We start from the raw sequence: 15253 nt of genomic DNA, 5'->3' as shown, positions 1-15253 counted from the left end.
GGTGTCCGGTGACAAATTTTCTAACATCCATTCGGTTTGTCCGAAGTAACTCTGCAACTTCTGTCCCTGACCTTGTTTTGGCTCTATAGATTGCATACGAGCTTGGATTAAGACGATTTTTATATCAAAATCAACCGTTTCGACGAGACGAAGATTTTTCATGTTGATAACTTTTTCATTTGAGGCCATCTTAATTACGTTTTGTGTCCCTGACACTTTTCGGCCAACGGGAAGCCGAAAAGTGCTCTTCGGCCCGGCTGGGCACTCTTCGGCCAACGGGGACCTGAAGAGCCCACTTCGGCCAACGATAGGCCGAAAAGTCCCTCTTCGGCCAACAGAAGACCGACGGGGTCATAGTTCCGATTTTTATTCATTAGGCCGTATAGTTTCCGAATTTGCTATAAAAAATCATCATAGTTTAAAAAAAATCGAGGAGAAGAGCCGCACCACCTTGTGCTCCTTGGTGGCCGGGTTGTAGCCCAGGCCGTAGGACTCGCCGTTGCGCCGCCGACAGTTGTGGCTGTCGGGGAGGGGCAGGAGCGTGCCGGTGCTCGGGTTGCAGACGAAGTGCCGGTGGTAGGGCAGGCCGCGGATCAGGACGAGGCCATGGCAGGGCTTGGTGAGAACCTCGTCGTGTTGCCATCTGTTGTCCGGGTGTGCCGTGGTGAAGAAGAGCTCGGGGGTCGGCTGCTGACGCCGGCTGGCCTCGCGGAGGTGGAGGTCCACGAAGGGGGCCGACTTGAGCGTGGCGGCCCACGAACGCGACACGCAGCGCAGGCGGCCGACCGACTTGGCCGGCAGCCGGGCGAAGATCTCCACGAGGGCGTCGTCCGGTAGGGTCGTCGTCGACGGCGCGCCATGGCTCCGCGGGCGCTTGGTGCTCCTCGCCGTCGCCGGTGTCCGCAGCGGAATGGTGCCGTGGTCGAAGACGGCGCACGGCAGCGACGGCGGCGTCGTCGTCGCCATGAGTGTACGCGCAGATCGATCCCGGTTTCTTGCCCGTTCGTCGCGTGGCACGCCTCACCTGATCGCCGTCGTGCGTATTATATAGGCCCGTGCCGCCGTCGATCGACTTCGATGCGGAGTCGGTGCGTCTCGGGCTGCCGGCCAAGGGCTTGCCTTTTGTTTTGTCTTTCTTTTTGCAATTGCTAACTGGCGACCGTTCGCCGGGGGAAATCCCAGCGAACGTGCTCTCTTCTGTTGGATTAGTTTGCACGAATCTTGGCACAGGATCGGAGCCACGTCAGATTTTTAAACTAATTCGCTATGAGATGAAAGCCAGTGAACACGTTACCACGTCAGGTTTTTAAACTAATTCGCTATAAAAAGGAGAAAATGTTCAGGCGGGTTCTTAAGATTGTTTGTTTTCCATTTTGAAAAAATATACTCCCTCCAAATTATTAATTGCATTCTGTTGTTTGTTTTCCATTTTGAAAAAATATACTCCCTCCAAATTTGAACTAAAGTCACGACACTTATTTATTTTGGGGCGGGGGAGTATATCATTTTTTCAGCGCCAGCATAAAACACAGAAAGATTTGGCACTCCACAATCACAGACATGCTTCAAGTCTATTTGTTATGTGTGGAAAGATCATTGACCAACAAATTAATGATCATTAACTGATAACACCGCAAAGAAAAATGAAAAATGAATCACACTTGCCACTGTAGAACATAAGACTCGTGGAGCTGAGAGTCTGACATTCCATGTGCTTTTTCCTTGCTAAATACTACGTACATTGAAGTTTACTATACATTGCCTCATAATCCTACACAAACCCGGGCCACGTTTCGATATTTTTGCGGATGCGTTCCCGTAAAATTCCTGCGTGCTAAAACAGTCTCAACTTGGATTTTACAATGATGGCCAGAGTAGTAGTAAGCGCTAGTAAAGTGTTGCAGACCCTGCTAAGCTCAAGGGAGAAGAACAGCTGCAGCAAAGAGAAGCTCCTCTCCCTCGGATGTCGGTACCGCCCTAGAACAACCAATGCTTCTTCTTAGTTTTGCGAGTCAGGAGATCTGCAGTGCGCACAACAGGAGCTCATTTTTAGAAGATAGAACTGATCAATGACCGAATAATGCAGTAATTGGAATGGATTGTTTAATGGTCTGGAATGATGCAAATGAACATTGGTAGTTCACCAAATCAGCAGGCCTAAGCAAAACAAACGCTCACCATCAGTCGCATACAAGGAATTGTAGTGTACTTCACACCAGAAGCTAAGCCAAAGCTCTGAAACATATGCCAAGGAAGCATATTAGTTAGCATGTTTCCAGCGAAATCTTCGCGGGGCGCCGTGGAAAAGGCGAATCTCTCTAGAATTCAGGATTATAACACAAGAGCATAAGAGATACTAGTGCATCGGCTCTCACCTCTTGTAGGAGTCAGGTCCCTGGGGACTATCTCAATTAAGCAGGTGTCTCTGAATGACGTCAGTAAGCAAATTTTGGCACCAAACTGTGAGCAAGTAGACATACAAAGGGAGAAAGGCGTCAGGCAGATAATAAACATGAGTAATGACACTTGCTAATGCCATGATAGTGTGTGTTGATGACTTGACGAGAACATGACAGTTCCAAGAGAAGCATTAATATAGACAGAAATCTGATTGATCACTAAACTTCTTACTATAAGATTCAAAACAATAATACGAAGGAATGTTAATGTCATCAGAAATTTTGGGCATCTTATACAGGGAATGCTATATCAATTTTCATGAATAGTGAACAATGACATCAGACAAACACATTACTGCATAGACTCGAAGTGGGACTTCTTTTGTGCCTCAGGGCTTTGCTATAGCCAGAGTTTTAGAAACAACAGGAACATTAATGTCAAAATGCTGCAATTACAAGGTTTTGCTATAGAAACCACTCAACCATCATCAGACTAGAAGTGCATGTTACCCGGTCTGCAGCCGCTTGTAAGGTCAGATGATCCCCCCATTCCCCGGATCTGCAGGACATATATACGAAGGTATGAATATACTTCAAGCCTAGTATACTGTCTCTGTCAACAGTGAACATGATCATTTAAGCAGCACAATCTGTGCTACCTTTTCATTTTCTTCAAGTACACCTTATATTCCATTGGTACATAGCCTTCATAGCGTTTTCTGAATTCCTTTAGCTAAAAAGCAGGGACAGGCTTCAGAATAGTTGCATATCAATGAAATTATATGATCAAGTCTGCAATGTGATAAATGTATTTATATAGATCATTACAGAATGTCCATGGGCTGAGGCAAACAGACCTGCTTCATGACTGCCTTCCTCACTTGTTTGTGATATTCAGGATTGCGAAAAATCTGGTCTGCCAAAGCTCGAAACTGTAACAATAGGTCACTGGTGGGGTTCAAAAAATGGGAATATTTTGAAAGCAACAATAGGTTAACTAACATGTCATCTTCAAGAAATGGATTAGTAATTCCTGTTAAAGCTTCCTGCAACTTTTCTGGGGTAAACATGTAAACAAACCTGACAATTCCCATCTCCCTCTATCTGAAACTCGGCCAAACCATAAGTCCCCAACCTGTCAAATAAAAGGTAATGCTAAATGAACTTTACATGCAAAAGATGCAACTTCAGAAGAAGGTGCAACAGCACATATATGCTACAAGATTAATCCTACAAAATGATGTCCACATTCAAGTGGAGGGAAGGGAAGATATGATCTTTACCTTTCCAACAATCTTTCATGATCCAAGGTTGCATTATCAACATTAGGAATATCTCCATTAACTCGGGGACGATGCTGCCGCAAAACAGGGTGTTAGTAATTTTGTCATAAAAGATTGTAAAAGACTCGTTATTTCATTTCGCAATGCGCAATTCAGAATTACTCCCCCCGATCCAAAATAAGTTTCGTGGTTTTAGTTCAAAAGTGTAATGTGTGTTAGCTACTATTGAGCACTAGACCGACAAATTATGTTCAGTTCAGACTTCAGAGACAGCTCAGCAGAGTAATTATGACTCAGCTAGGGGTAAAGCCCAAGGAAGCAAATAGCACTAAACGGTTAAAAAGTAACAAATGTTGATTGACTCTTGATTACCGGGACTGAACCCAAATGTAAGAGGCGCCTCCCAAGACTATGCCCTTTGTCATTCCTTGCTTGAGCGAGGAGGCTACCGATAGTTACGGACACCTCCTCCTCGCTTTCTTGAGTGCTGGTGCTGATGCTTGAGCTGGAGCTTTTACTAACATGATCTTGTTGTTCAGACATGACATGCTATCTCCAGATGAACATACAAGATCTTAGATCTCCAATGGGCTCCAAAGATAGAAAGTTACTGCAAGAAACAGGGAGCACGCATTGAAACACAGAAAGAAACAGCAGATAAAAAGTTCCAAAACAACTTAATGCAACCAACCGGATGACTTTTAATAGCATTGTAGTGTTTCGATGTTTGCCTGATTGTACTAGGAAATACAGCAAACCTTACGGGGAGAGTGTTGTCGGAACACAGAAATTCCTAAGTTCTTAATAGCGTACCCTACGAGATTCATATGCAGATCTTAACTACCCAGTAGGAAGATATCCGGAGAATGTTTTAATTACTCCATTTAGTCAGTCCTTGTCTCGGCTCTTAATACCTACACATGGGATTCTTCCGGCCTCTGTGCACCAATCCCAGCAAGCCAAATGGCGCATGAGAGCGACTAGCAATAATGGGACTGGATAAGGAGCCAGCAACACAGCAGTACAGAAAAGTGTGCATCTGCTCACTGTAATTCCTCTGCCTCACATGAGTGAGAATTTCAGACACTTGCAGATCCCGGTACCTCTTTTCTCCCCATAGAAAACTGAAGAATTATGCTACTTTTACAAGATCAAAGCAGCACTGAAGGTGATCAGATCAGTGGGTGAACTGGAAGAAGAACTAATGCTTTCCAGAGAAATCGAACTGATGGACCAGTTAATAAGCACAGCACGCAGCAGAAGATAAGCTGCAGACTACATACCTCCTATCAGACTAGGACTAAAATATCCAACAAATCCACCTAGGGACTAGGGTAAATAAGTAGCTCCAAAACTAAGTTGACCGGTGCTGTAATCGGATCTTGGATGGGTCAACCTAAAGGCCAAATAGGTCATCTGTCTACATTTTCTGTCAGAGCCCAGCACCAGCTACAGTCTACACAGGCGATCTTTCCTCGAGGGCTCTTCGAATCGAGCTCAAAGATCATAAGTAACACCCACTAATCAGGAAGAGGATACCATAGGAAACAATCAAGTCAGTCAAGAAGGGAGCTTCCCTCCTAATAAGAAAAAAAATTAAGAAATAAAAATTAACAAGCGGAGCGGCAGAGGTCGGCTGCGCGCGGCGGCAGCGGAGCCGGGCAGCGATCGACCGCGCGGAGCCCTAGCTCGCTGGCCGGGTGGGACGATCGGGCGAGGGGAGGGGACTTACCGGCTTCTCTGGGTCTCGGATCAGGGAGGGCGGCGGCGGCCGCGCGCGCGACGGGAGGGTGGGGGCGGAGCAGAGCTCAGTAGCTCGCACTTGCTGTCGGAAGGGGGAGCGAGTGGAGGGGATAGAAATCGCCGCCTTTTCTTCACTTTCTTTGACGTTTTTAATTCGGGGAATTTGTGAGTTTACACCCGCCGGTCGGTCAGATTCTCACATAAGGCCAACGTTTTCATGCTTTCGTGCCAAAATCATTCCAACCTTTTTTTTAAAAGAAAACTTTCAATCTACTCCATCCGTTTCATAATATAAAAGTGTTTTCGACACTATCTTCGATCATGGACTAGAAGATAAGCCTAATGATCTACTCACCTGGTCAATTACAAGGACACGCGCCAAGCCACTAGAACAGTGAATCCTCTCTTGACCGAGTTTGACAACTTAAATGCTGAAGACTTTATACGGTCTAGACCCTTGTATGTTTGTATGGTTAGGTTTGAGGCATAGGAGGTCATCATCAAACAAGGAGAACGAAGATGGAACACAAGATATTCCCTTTCGGATTCGGATTGACTACAAGAAGGACCGAAGTTGAAACGGTTGCAAAATATGCATACACGCTTCAAGTAAAACAAATAAGGATGCATTGAAAAGTTAAATCTGTGTGATTTCCAACCTATATGATGCTATCCTCATATTTGGGGAAACAAATCTAAATCATCAAAACACTACGTCAGGTGAATTGGTTGGCGAAACCGGTTATGGTTGGCGCTAAATTGTGGTCAGGTGAATTTCTGTTATGTTGCAAGTTTATCGTGTTGGCAGCGGGTCGCCCGAAGCTCAATTGGTGAGAAGATCGGGTCACCCTATGTTATCTTGGTACCATATTGTTGTGTTAACTCAATGACTAAATTTGAATGTGTATATAGTCCGACAAGCCAAAGTAACACAAAAAATACAGCTAACGTCGTTCAGATAAAAATGAGACATGCTAAGTTTTTTTTTTCTTTTGAACTTTGAGACATGCTAAGTTGCCCGTAAAAAAAACACGCTTAAGTTGCTACCATGACAAAAACTGAACCTAGAGACTTTTTTTCTTCGAGTAACCTAGAGACAGTTTTACACGCTCACTCAGTCACATGTAGGACCAACATGCAAGAATGCAAAGGACGCAGGTGGAGAGTGGAGACGTCAAACTCCACCACCATACCGACAGCCCAAAACCAGAAAGGGCCGCCTTTTGCGTTCCCAGTGACGCGTTTTCTCTTGGGTCGTGCACCTAACCAGAAAATAAATAAACAATAGGAAATGCGAGAATATCTGCCTCGTGCCCGTTGGTGGCAAAATTCCGTGTTTTGACCCTTTTCTGAAACCTATTCAAGATTTGATTCTAGGTTGAAAATTTTCCGAGATCTGACCTTTTTGCTATCGCTAGAGTCCATGGCGGTAGGGTCTAACAGCCTACCGCCAGGGGCTTTGGCGGTAGGAAACATCGCTACCGCCAAACGGGCTGGCGGTAGCCTGCACAACCCTACCGCCAAGGTGCTTGGCGGTAGGCACGAGCACGCACTGTGTTTAATACTTAGAAGGTTTTTTGACGGTAGGGCATGCAACCCTACCGCCAGGGTCTTTGGCGGTAGGTTGTTATACCCTACCGCCATGGTCCCTGGCGGTAGCAAAAGGATCAGATCTCGAATTTTTTTTAAACTAGGGTCAAATCTTGAATAGGTTTGAGAAAAGGGTCAAAACACGAAATTTAGCCCCCGTTGGTCACCACCCATCACCACCAGTCTCCGATCTGCAGAGTTTCGCCTGAAGCTTTTGCTCGGAGATGGAGCGACGGGACAATGTCTAGAGCAGTACTCACTGCCGAAGTACAATACATGCGTAATGTGTAGTGCGCACTTTCTTAGGTTCCATGAAGCTTTTTACCTCAGAGATCGAGCAACCTAATCAGGATGTGTTATCACTGGTAAAGGTTTTGGCCAATGTTAGGAGATGATCTGATCGAGGAGGTTTTGAAAGCAGTAAACACTTGCACTATCCCATCTGGTTGGAATGATACTGCGATTGTGATGATACCAAAAGTCAACTCTTCAGAGAACGTAACCCAGTTTAGACCAATTAGTCTATGCAATGTGGTGTATAAAATTATTGCAAAAATGATTGCCTCTCGCCTAAAGGTGTTCCTACCAGATATTATTAGCCCAACTCAAAGCGCGTTCGTGCCTGGAAGACTTATTACGGACAACGTATAGGTGGCATACGAATGCTTCCACACCATCAAGAAGAAGAGAGCAGGCAAAGAAGGATTATGTGCAATAAAATTGGATATGCATAAAGCTTATGACCGGGTTGAATGGCCTTTTCTCAAGGAGATTATGCTCAAACTTGGATTTCGTGAGGTGTGGGTAAATTTTATTATGGAGTGTGTTTCTATTGTTGAATATCGTATTTGGTTTAATGCGGAGGAAAGTGAAAGTTTTAAACCTACTACGGGTCTGAGGCAAGGAGACCTACTGTCTCCTTACCTGTTCCTGTTATGCACGGAGGTCTCACAGCTTTACTAACGCATACGGAAGAAAATGGGAATATTTCAGGAGTAAAGGTTTGCAGAGATGCCCCATCTGTCACGAACCTTCTTTTTGCTGATGACTCTTTAATCCTTATGAAAGCAAATTTACAAAGTGCGGAAACATTAAAATCAGTTCTAGATTCGTATTGCGCAGCTTCAGGGCAGATGGTCAGTGTCGACAAATCCAGCATTTTTTTAGCCCTAATACAGGAGTGGACACTAGAGAACAAATGTGTACAATTCTCATTATAATGACTGAGGCCTTGAATGACAAATATTTAGGACTGCCGGCCAATGTGGGTTTAGATAAAACCGGTTGTTTTCAATAATTAATCGATCGTATTCAGAGAATTAGTGGTTGGAAGGAAAAACTTCTGCCGGCTGGAGGAAAGGAGATCTTACTTAAAGCGGTTGCTCAAGCTATTTCCCCCTATGCAATGTTGGTCTTTAAAATTCCTAAAAAAAATTGCAAAGGAATTATTAACGCGATGGTGTATTTCTGGTGAGGAGATGAGGACAACCAAAGGAGGATGCATTGGATGGCTTGATGGAAAATGTGTGTACGCAAGAACCAAGGAGGAATGGGTTTTCGGGATATCCATTGTTTCAATTTGGCTATGCTTGCTTGCTAAACAGGCTTGGCGTCTTATCGAGAATCTGGATTCTCTATGTGCTACTATTTTGAGAGTCAATACTATCCTGATGGTGACTTATTGAACACTGACCTAAAGAAGGGTTCTTCCTTCACCTGGCAAAGTATTATAGCGGGTGTGAGCTCCCTGAAGCATGGTCATATTTAACGAGTGAAAAATGGGCAGAATATTGACATTTGGGAGGACGCCTAGATTCCAAATTGTGCAAACCGTAAAATTGTTACCCCTAAGGGAAGCCAGTTGTTACGGAAGGTAGCAGATTTGATTGATCCAATCCTAAATAGTTGGGATGAAGATCTTCTCAAACATACTCTATGGCCTATTGATGTTCAGCGAGTGCTTGCGGTCCCGATATCGCAACATGATGCCAGATTTCATAGCTTGAAATTTCACAAAAATGGGATCTTTTCGGTTCGGTTTGCTTATTTTGTAGAATGGGACCACCAATATGGGAACAAGTTACGACATACCAATGGGATGGGACGTACCACAGTCAATCCTATTTGGGGGGGAGGGGATTTGGAAACTTGCTTATCCAGCAAAGTTAAAATATTTATTTGGCGTACACTTCACGGCACTCTTCTGTGTCGTGTTAACTTAGCTAATAGACATGTGAAAGTCTCGCCTGAGTGTCCTGCCTGCTCATCTAGGCCAGAAGACACAAACCATCTGTTGTTTCTATGTGACAGAGCAAAAGAAGTCTGGAGAAGACTAGGGATGGACGATATTATCGACAGAGCTTGTAAAATAGACTATGTGGTTGAGGCAATCTTGGAATATTTACTTTCATTACCAGATCAGGAACTATGTATTATGGGCACTCGTAATGTGCGTGACATGATTGCCCCTGGTACTTGTGGTGGAAAAGGCGCAAATTGGTACATAATGAGACTACTCAGAATGCATAACGAATATCCATGGTGATACGCGCTCTCATTGCCAATTTTGTTAATGCCTCCTCGCCGAAGGCTTCCATGAAAAGAGGAGGATGGTCTAGCCCCCCGACGGGATTTGTTAAACTTAACGTTGATGCTTATTTTGACCACGACCTTCTCAGGGGTACGATCGGGGCGGTCTTAAGAGATGATAAAGGTAGGTTCATCGGTTGGGGAAATGGTAAGATTGACTGGTGTGCAGATGTGTTAATAGCTGAAGCTTTGGCGTTAAAATTCGGCCTATCGCTTGCGCAAAGGACGGGTTGTAATCGCATAATTATTAACTCGGATGATATGGAGGTGATCGAGACCATGAACGAAGGAGAACGATCGTCGGGGGCAGCCGCTGCAATTTTTTATGACTGTTTTCACTTAGCTTGCGATTTTCCTATTTCTAGTTTCGAGCATTGTAATAGAGAAGCAAATAAAGTTGCTCATGAACTTGCCAAGTTGGCTAGATTTTCCTTCATTTCTGATTGGCTTGAGGAACCACATAATGCAATTGTACCAATCCTCATAAACGATGTAATGATTATTTCTAATGAATAAGAACAACTCCAATGGGGCGACCCATTTCGTCTGCCCGCGTCCGTTTGGGTCGGCGCGGACAAAAGTGGCGGCCCAACGCGCCGACCCAAACGGACGCGCGTCCGTTTTTCGTCCGCGGGCGACCCATTCCAGGCCCAATTTTGAGCCGGATTTGCGTCGGCTCGGACACGAGACGGACACGCGCGCGCGCCTACTCCTCTCCCCGGGCCCGCCTGTCGGTGGCAGCCACCACCATTTCCCCCCATTTTCCCCAAAAACGCTCCCGCCCGCGCGCGCCCCCGCTCCCCAACCAGCCATGGAGGACGCCATCGACCTCGACCTCGACGCCGCCGCCGGCCTCGCCTCCCTCGCCTCGTCCGGCGCCGTCGCCCCCTTTGGGAAAGGCAAGCCTCGTGCCCCGCGCAAGACCGCCGCGGCGACCAAGCCGAAGAAGGCGCTGACGCCCGAACAACGGGCAAGGGAGTCGGCCAAGAGGAAGGGCCGGAGGCACGCCGTGGACGCGAGGGATGAGGCCGCTGCGCAGGCCGCCACCGTCGCCGCCGCGCAACAGGAGTTCACCAACGCCCGCGTCGCCGCGGCAACGAGGGAGGCGCTCTACATGCTTGGGGTAAACCTTAGCCAGCACAGCCTCGTCCAAGCCGCCGTCGCCGCGGCCAGCACCGGCTCGTCAGTGTTTCCTCGGATGGTGATGCCCGACTCACCCCGTGCATCGGCTTGAACTGTGGTGTTTTCTGAAGTCGGCATTGTATGCCGGCACTGGCATGGTGCCGGCATGAGACATGGCCGCTGGCATGATCGGCCGCGGGCCTTTTTTATTTAAAAGTTAAATGTGGACATGAAATGGGTCGGCGCGTCGGGCGCATTGCCGACCCAAATGCAAAATTGGGCGGACGGCGGGCGGGCGGCCGACCCAAGAGGACAAAAAGCGGACAAATGCGCCGTTCGTTTGGGTCGCCCCATTGGAGTTGCTCTAAAGCTTGAACTTTCTTTCAAAAAAAAAAAGTTTGCAACTCTTAACCAAACAACCAAAAACTTTAAAGCATAAATGTGTTATGCCTGAGCATAGTACAGATCGTACTATTCCCTCCGATCCAAATTAACTGACGCAATTTTGGTATACTTGTGTTCTACAAAAAAAGAATTATTTATGTTGTAAAAGGTCACTCTGTACCAATACCAACAAACCGAATGGCACGCGACTACTCGAAACCAACAAAGCGCTGTTTTTTTTTTTGACCCTCAAGAAAGAAAAACAAAGCGATGTTTTCCGGATGAATCTAGCTGATGAACGCACGTATAGCAGATAAGCTGCAGGCTACGATTAAAAAATAAAAGTACCCGCATATTCACTTGGGTAAATAACTAGTTCCAAAATCAAGTTAACCGGATCTTGGATGAGCCAACCTGAAGACCAAAGAGGTCATCTGACTACATTTTCTGTCAGAACCCAGAAAGTCTACAGGCGATCTTTCCTCATGGGTCCTTCAAATCGAGCTCAAGGGCCATCAATACTAATCACTGATCAGTAACACAATCAAGTCAATCAATTAAGACGGTAAAGAGGGGAGCTTCCTCCTAGGAAGACATAACCCAAGTGCTATAGAATTGACGTCAGTTCTAAGCTTTTTTAGGGCCAACATTGTTTTGACAATCCGCGAATGTTTGAGGGGCCGTATTAGCTATCTGTGGCTGAAGATGCTCTTAGATCCCTTCATGCTCTTCTTGCACTATTGTCAACTAGTCATTTGGTCATGCTTGCTATTAGTAGAATAAATTTGGTCATGCTTGGACCGTTTCCTGTTAAACAATTGCTTGATATCGCTACTCATTTCCTTTTACATACATTCAGTACCTTCACACTTACCTCGTTGATGATTTAACGAGAGTTGCGGCTAATGACCACTCTGCCTTGTTATATATATCCCTATTTGCATGGGGTTTATGTCAGTTTACCTTTCTTTGCTGTCAGATCATGAGTTGTATGTCTTCACAAGAAAAAAAAAAGGGTCATGAGTGGTATGTTATTCGCCAATGAGCTGAGATTTTAGAAGGAACTGGATACAAATGTGGACTATTAGGTTGTCTTTACAGGGTAGACTTGACAACATTTTGACCATAAATCAGACTACTGCAACATAGATCTCAATACAGGTCAGTGAGATGTGTCTGTATTGCAGTGTGTAGCAAACACTTAGTGTGTGTCATATGAGGAAAAACACTCTATTTTGCTACTGGAGAGGAAAATGCAATAAAGATCGGCAAGAGCAAGGACACAAAATGCATGTGTGCATTGGGGAAGGTCGAAGATCCAGACCCTCGTCTCCACCATCCCGTCTGACCGAAGAGTATTGGATACCTGCCAAGCGGATGGTCTATGGTGTACTGGATTTTTGTGCTGGATGTGGTCTTGCACAAACTAACTTGAAATTAGTTCACCACATCACAAGCTTTGCTTTTTGGAAATAGAAAGTATCTTCCATCGATATCGCTTTACACTAGAGCCCCACGACCATAGGCACATCGTCATAGTTAGAAGACCTTCTTGAAAAAAAATGTAAAAATAGGAATGCACTTTGTTTTTCTTCATGTTGTTCCTATTTCCTAGTCATGCTATTGACGACATTGCTCATGAGTTTCTTCATTCAGCATCACACGTTTATGGTTGCTTCCACTGCAATGTGACCAGTTATCGACATATCTGCTCTCTCCCTTTTGCCACAAGTTATCTAGTGTCGGTGTACAAAAATATGGGCTCTTCTTTTGACCCCTTTACTTGTGCACGGGCAGTCAGAGCCACGCGCCGCGGCCACACGTAGCAGGGCAAAGGAGGGAAGCCGGAGAGAAGCCGAAGCCCAACACAAGACGATCAAGGCAACGCCAAGACCAGAAACACAAGACAGCAAAGGGGTGAGGTGGAGTTCCCCGGCAAGGCCCTTGCCGGGGCGGCCTCCACGGCCCCGGCAAGAGCCTTGCCGGGGCAACTTGCCCAAACACCAACAGAGCGAGGCGCCCTTGAACCCACAGGTTCCAACCCAACCAACTACGATTGGACCAGGGCTCGGGAGGCACCTCTGTGGTGGCATGCAGATCTTTGTCAAGACCACGGATATATGAGATCAGATGAGGACCAGAAGGCGGTGACCCTCGGCGGAATCCTTGCCGAGGAAAGCCACAAGACCCACGGCAAGATCCTTGCCGGGGACGACTGCGCACCACGGCAAGACCCTTGTCGGGCCCCCGGCAAGGCCCTTGCCGAGGACATCAGCAGGGCCGCTGCCAGGCCCGCACCAGCCAAGTTTCCACCGCCGTTCGCATGCAGCTGCCAGCCCGACCAGCTGGGCTGGCACCTGCATGGCAACATGCAACTTCCAGGCCAGATCAGCAAGCGCCTGCGTGGTGGCATGCAGATATTCGTGAAGACCCTATCACCGCGCCACCTCAGCTGCCTGCCGGCCTACGTGGCGCCGCATGCATCGCTGGCCAGGGCGCGTGTCGAAGCGAGGAGGAGCGGCGACGGACGGGACGGGCCTCGCTCCCGTCCTCGATAAAGCTAGGGGACACCTAAGCGACGCATTAAATGTGTCTTGTCCTGTGATACGGACGATAAGCTCATAGTACTGTAGGCCTTTCCACCTCCTGTGTGCCACCGTGGCAGCCCCTTTCGACTATAAAAGGAGGCCCATGGCGTACTGGAGGGGGATTTGGCTCTTTTGGACTACACAGCCACCGTAGCTAGTTCGAGAGCTCAAGAACACTCAATACATCCACCAAAGCAGGACTAGGGTTTTACGCATCCTCGCGGCCCGAACCTGGGTAAACGATCCTTGTGCTGACTATTAATCCTGCCCTTCTCACAACCCTGCGCCCCGGCAACCGTAGTAGGGCTTCTTATGATCCCATAGGTGTCGTTTCTCACCGACATCTTTGGCGCGCCAGGTAGGGGGCAACGCAATTGTGAGAATCTGGTCTGGTAGCTAGCCTAACAGTTCTTCATCGCCATGGCTCCCAAGAAGAAGACGATCACAGCGATCGGCACATCTGGAGCCAAGCGGCCCGCGCCAGTACGGGCGGGCAGCGGGCCGGTCGCGGACAGAACCCGAGCCGCGGCCCGCGAGCATCAGCATCGTCCCGCCAGTCAGAGCCTGGCGAGCGGCGTCGTTCGTGCGCCAGACGACGAGCCGCGCGCCGAAAGGTCCAAGGACGGGGCAGGGCCCCCCGCAGGTGGCGCGGGGCCCTCCAGGGGCGTCGCTGTACCCCCTACGGGCGGCGCAGCGACCTCCAAGACGCCAACCCCGGTGACCACTGCGCTCTCTTCCCATGGTGTGCGCGACGAGCAGCGTCACCACGCCGGTGACCCTGGACACCGCCGCGGGAAGAGCCCTGTGCGTCGTCCGCGGGACGAAGGAGTTCAGCATGCCCGCCGAAGTGCTGGCGAAAATGGCGCGCAGCCACTGGGCCGTGATAGAGCTCCTTCTAACGTGGTTAGAAGTCGAAGCGCGCCACGGTCCATGCAGCTGTCGCCACCACCCACGCCAGCAGAAGCTTTAGTGCGCGCGCAGCTGCTCCTCGACTTCCCTCCTGCTGCGGAGAAGCTCGACGAGTGGAGGGCCACCATCCGGAGCCTCGTCACTGTCGCCAACAAAGATGATCCGCGACCGGCGGGGCCCTCGGGCCGGCGCTCCACTGAGCCACCACATGCCAGCGCCGGGAGGACTAGGGGTGTTGCGGTCACGGTGCACTCTCCTCCTCCTCGCCAGCCGCCGCGGGCGTCGGCCCGTCGTGACAACGCTTGTGATAACATATCTATAGCGTCGTCTGACCCGCGGACCCACCGCGACCAGCGCCAAGTTCTTCCAGAACGAGCTCACGAAGATGCTCGAACTACTATCGAGCGCGAGCGTGATTGTGACGCCCGGATAATTAAGCTACAATAACCATATACTAATGATACCATGTCACCACGGTTACTGTTGCTAGTTTCACGATGATTCAAATCTCGTTCCGAATTCAAATTCAAAATCAAGGCAAGCAATAAAGTTTTCAAATATTAAAACTAGTGTTCGAAAAGTAGCAAATAAATCATAGATGATTATGGTGGTGAAACCACATTTCTTTTTAATTACTTAAATGCAC

At 47.8% G+C, this 15253-nt stretch overlaps 2 protein-coding genes across 2 annotated transcripts; both read right to left on the bottom strand.

The window, feature by feature from the left end:
• Positions 1-411: 411 nt before the first annotated feature.
• On the bottom strand, positions 412-966 carry LOC120969117 (F-box protein DOR-like). Its single transcript, XM_040396200.1, has one exon. The coding sequence runs from the start codon at positions 964-966 to the stop codon at positions 412-414; it is 555 nt and encodes a 184-aa protein (XP_040252134.1).
• Positions 967-1585: 619 nt separating this feature from the next.
• Positions 1586-5561, bottom strand: LOC109787310 (OVARIAN TUMOR DOMAIN-containing deubiquitinating enzyme 11). Its single transcript, XM_020345878.4, has 10 exons — positions 5415-5561; positions 4055-4292; positions 3683-3756; positions 3480-3534; positions 3257-3331; positions 3059-3132; positions 2910-2958; positions 2376-2460; positions 2179-2235; positions 1586-2021 (listed from the first exon to the last, which is right to left on the bottom strand). The coding sequence occupies exons 2-10, from the start codon at positions 4223-4225 to the stop codon at positions 1978-1980; spliced, it is 684 nt and encodes a 227-aa protein (XP_020201467.1). The 5' UTR covers positions 4226-4292; positions 5415-5561; the 3' UTR covers positions 1586-1977.
• Between the last annotated feature and the right edge of the window lie 9692 nt (positions 5562-15253).

Source organism: Aegilops tauschii, chromosome 7, assembly GCF_002575655.3.
Source record: "Aegilops tauschii subsp. strangulata cultivar AL8/78 chromosome 7, Aet v6.0, whole genome shotgun sequence".
In the NCBI taxonomy this organism is placed as follows: Eukaryota; Viridiplantae; Streptophyta; class Magnoliopsida; order Poales; family Poaceae; genus Aegilops; species Aegilops tauschii.
Note: the sequence above shows the minus strand (reverse complement) of the source record. Positions and strands in the feature narration are given on the sequence as shown.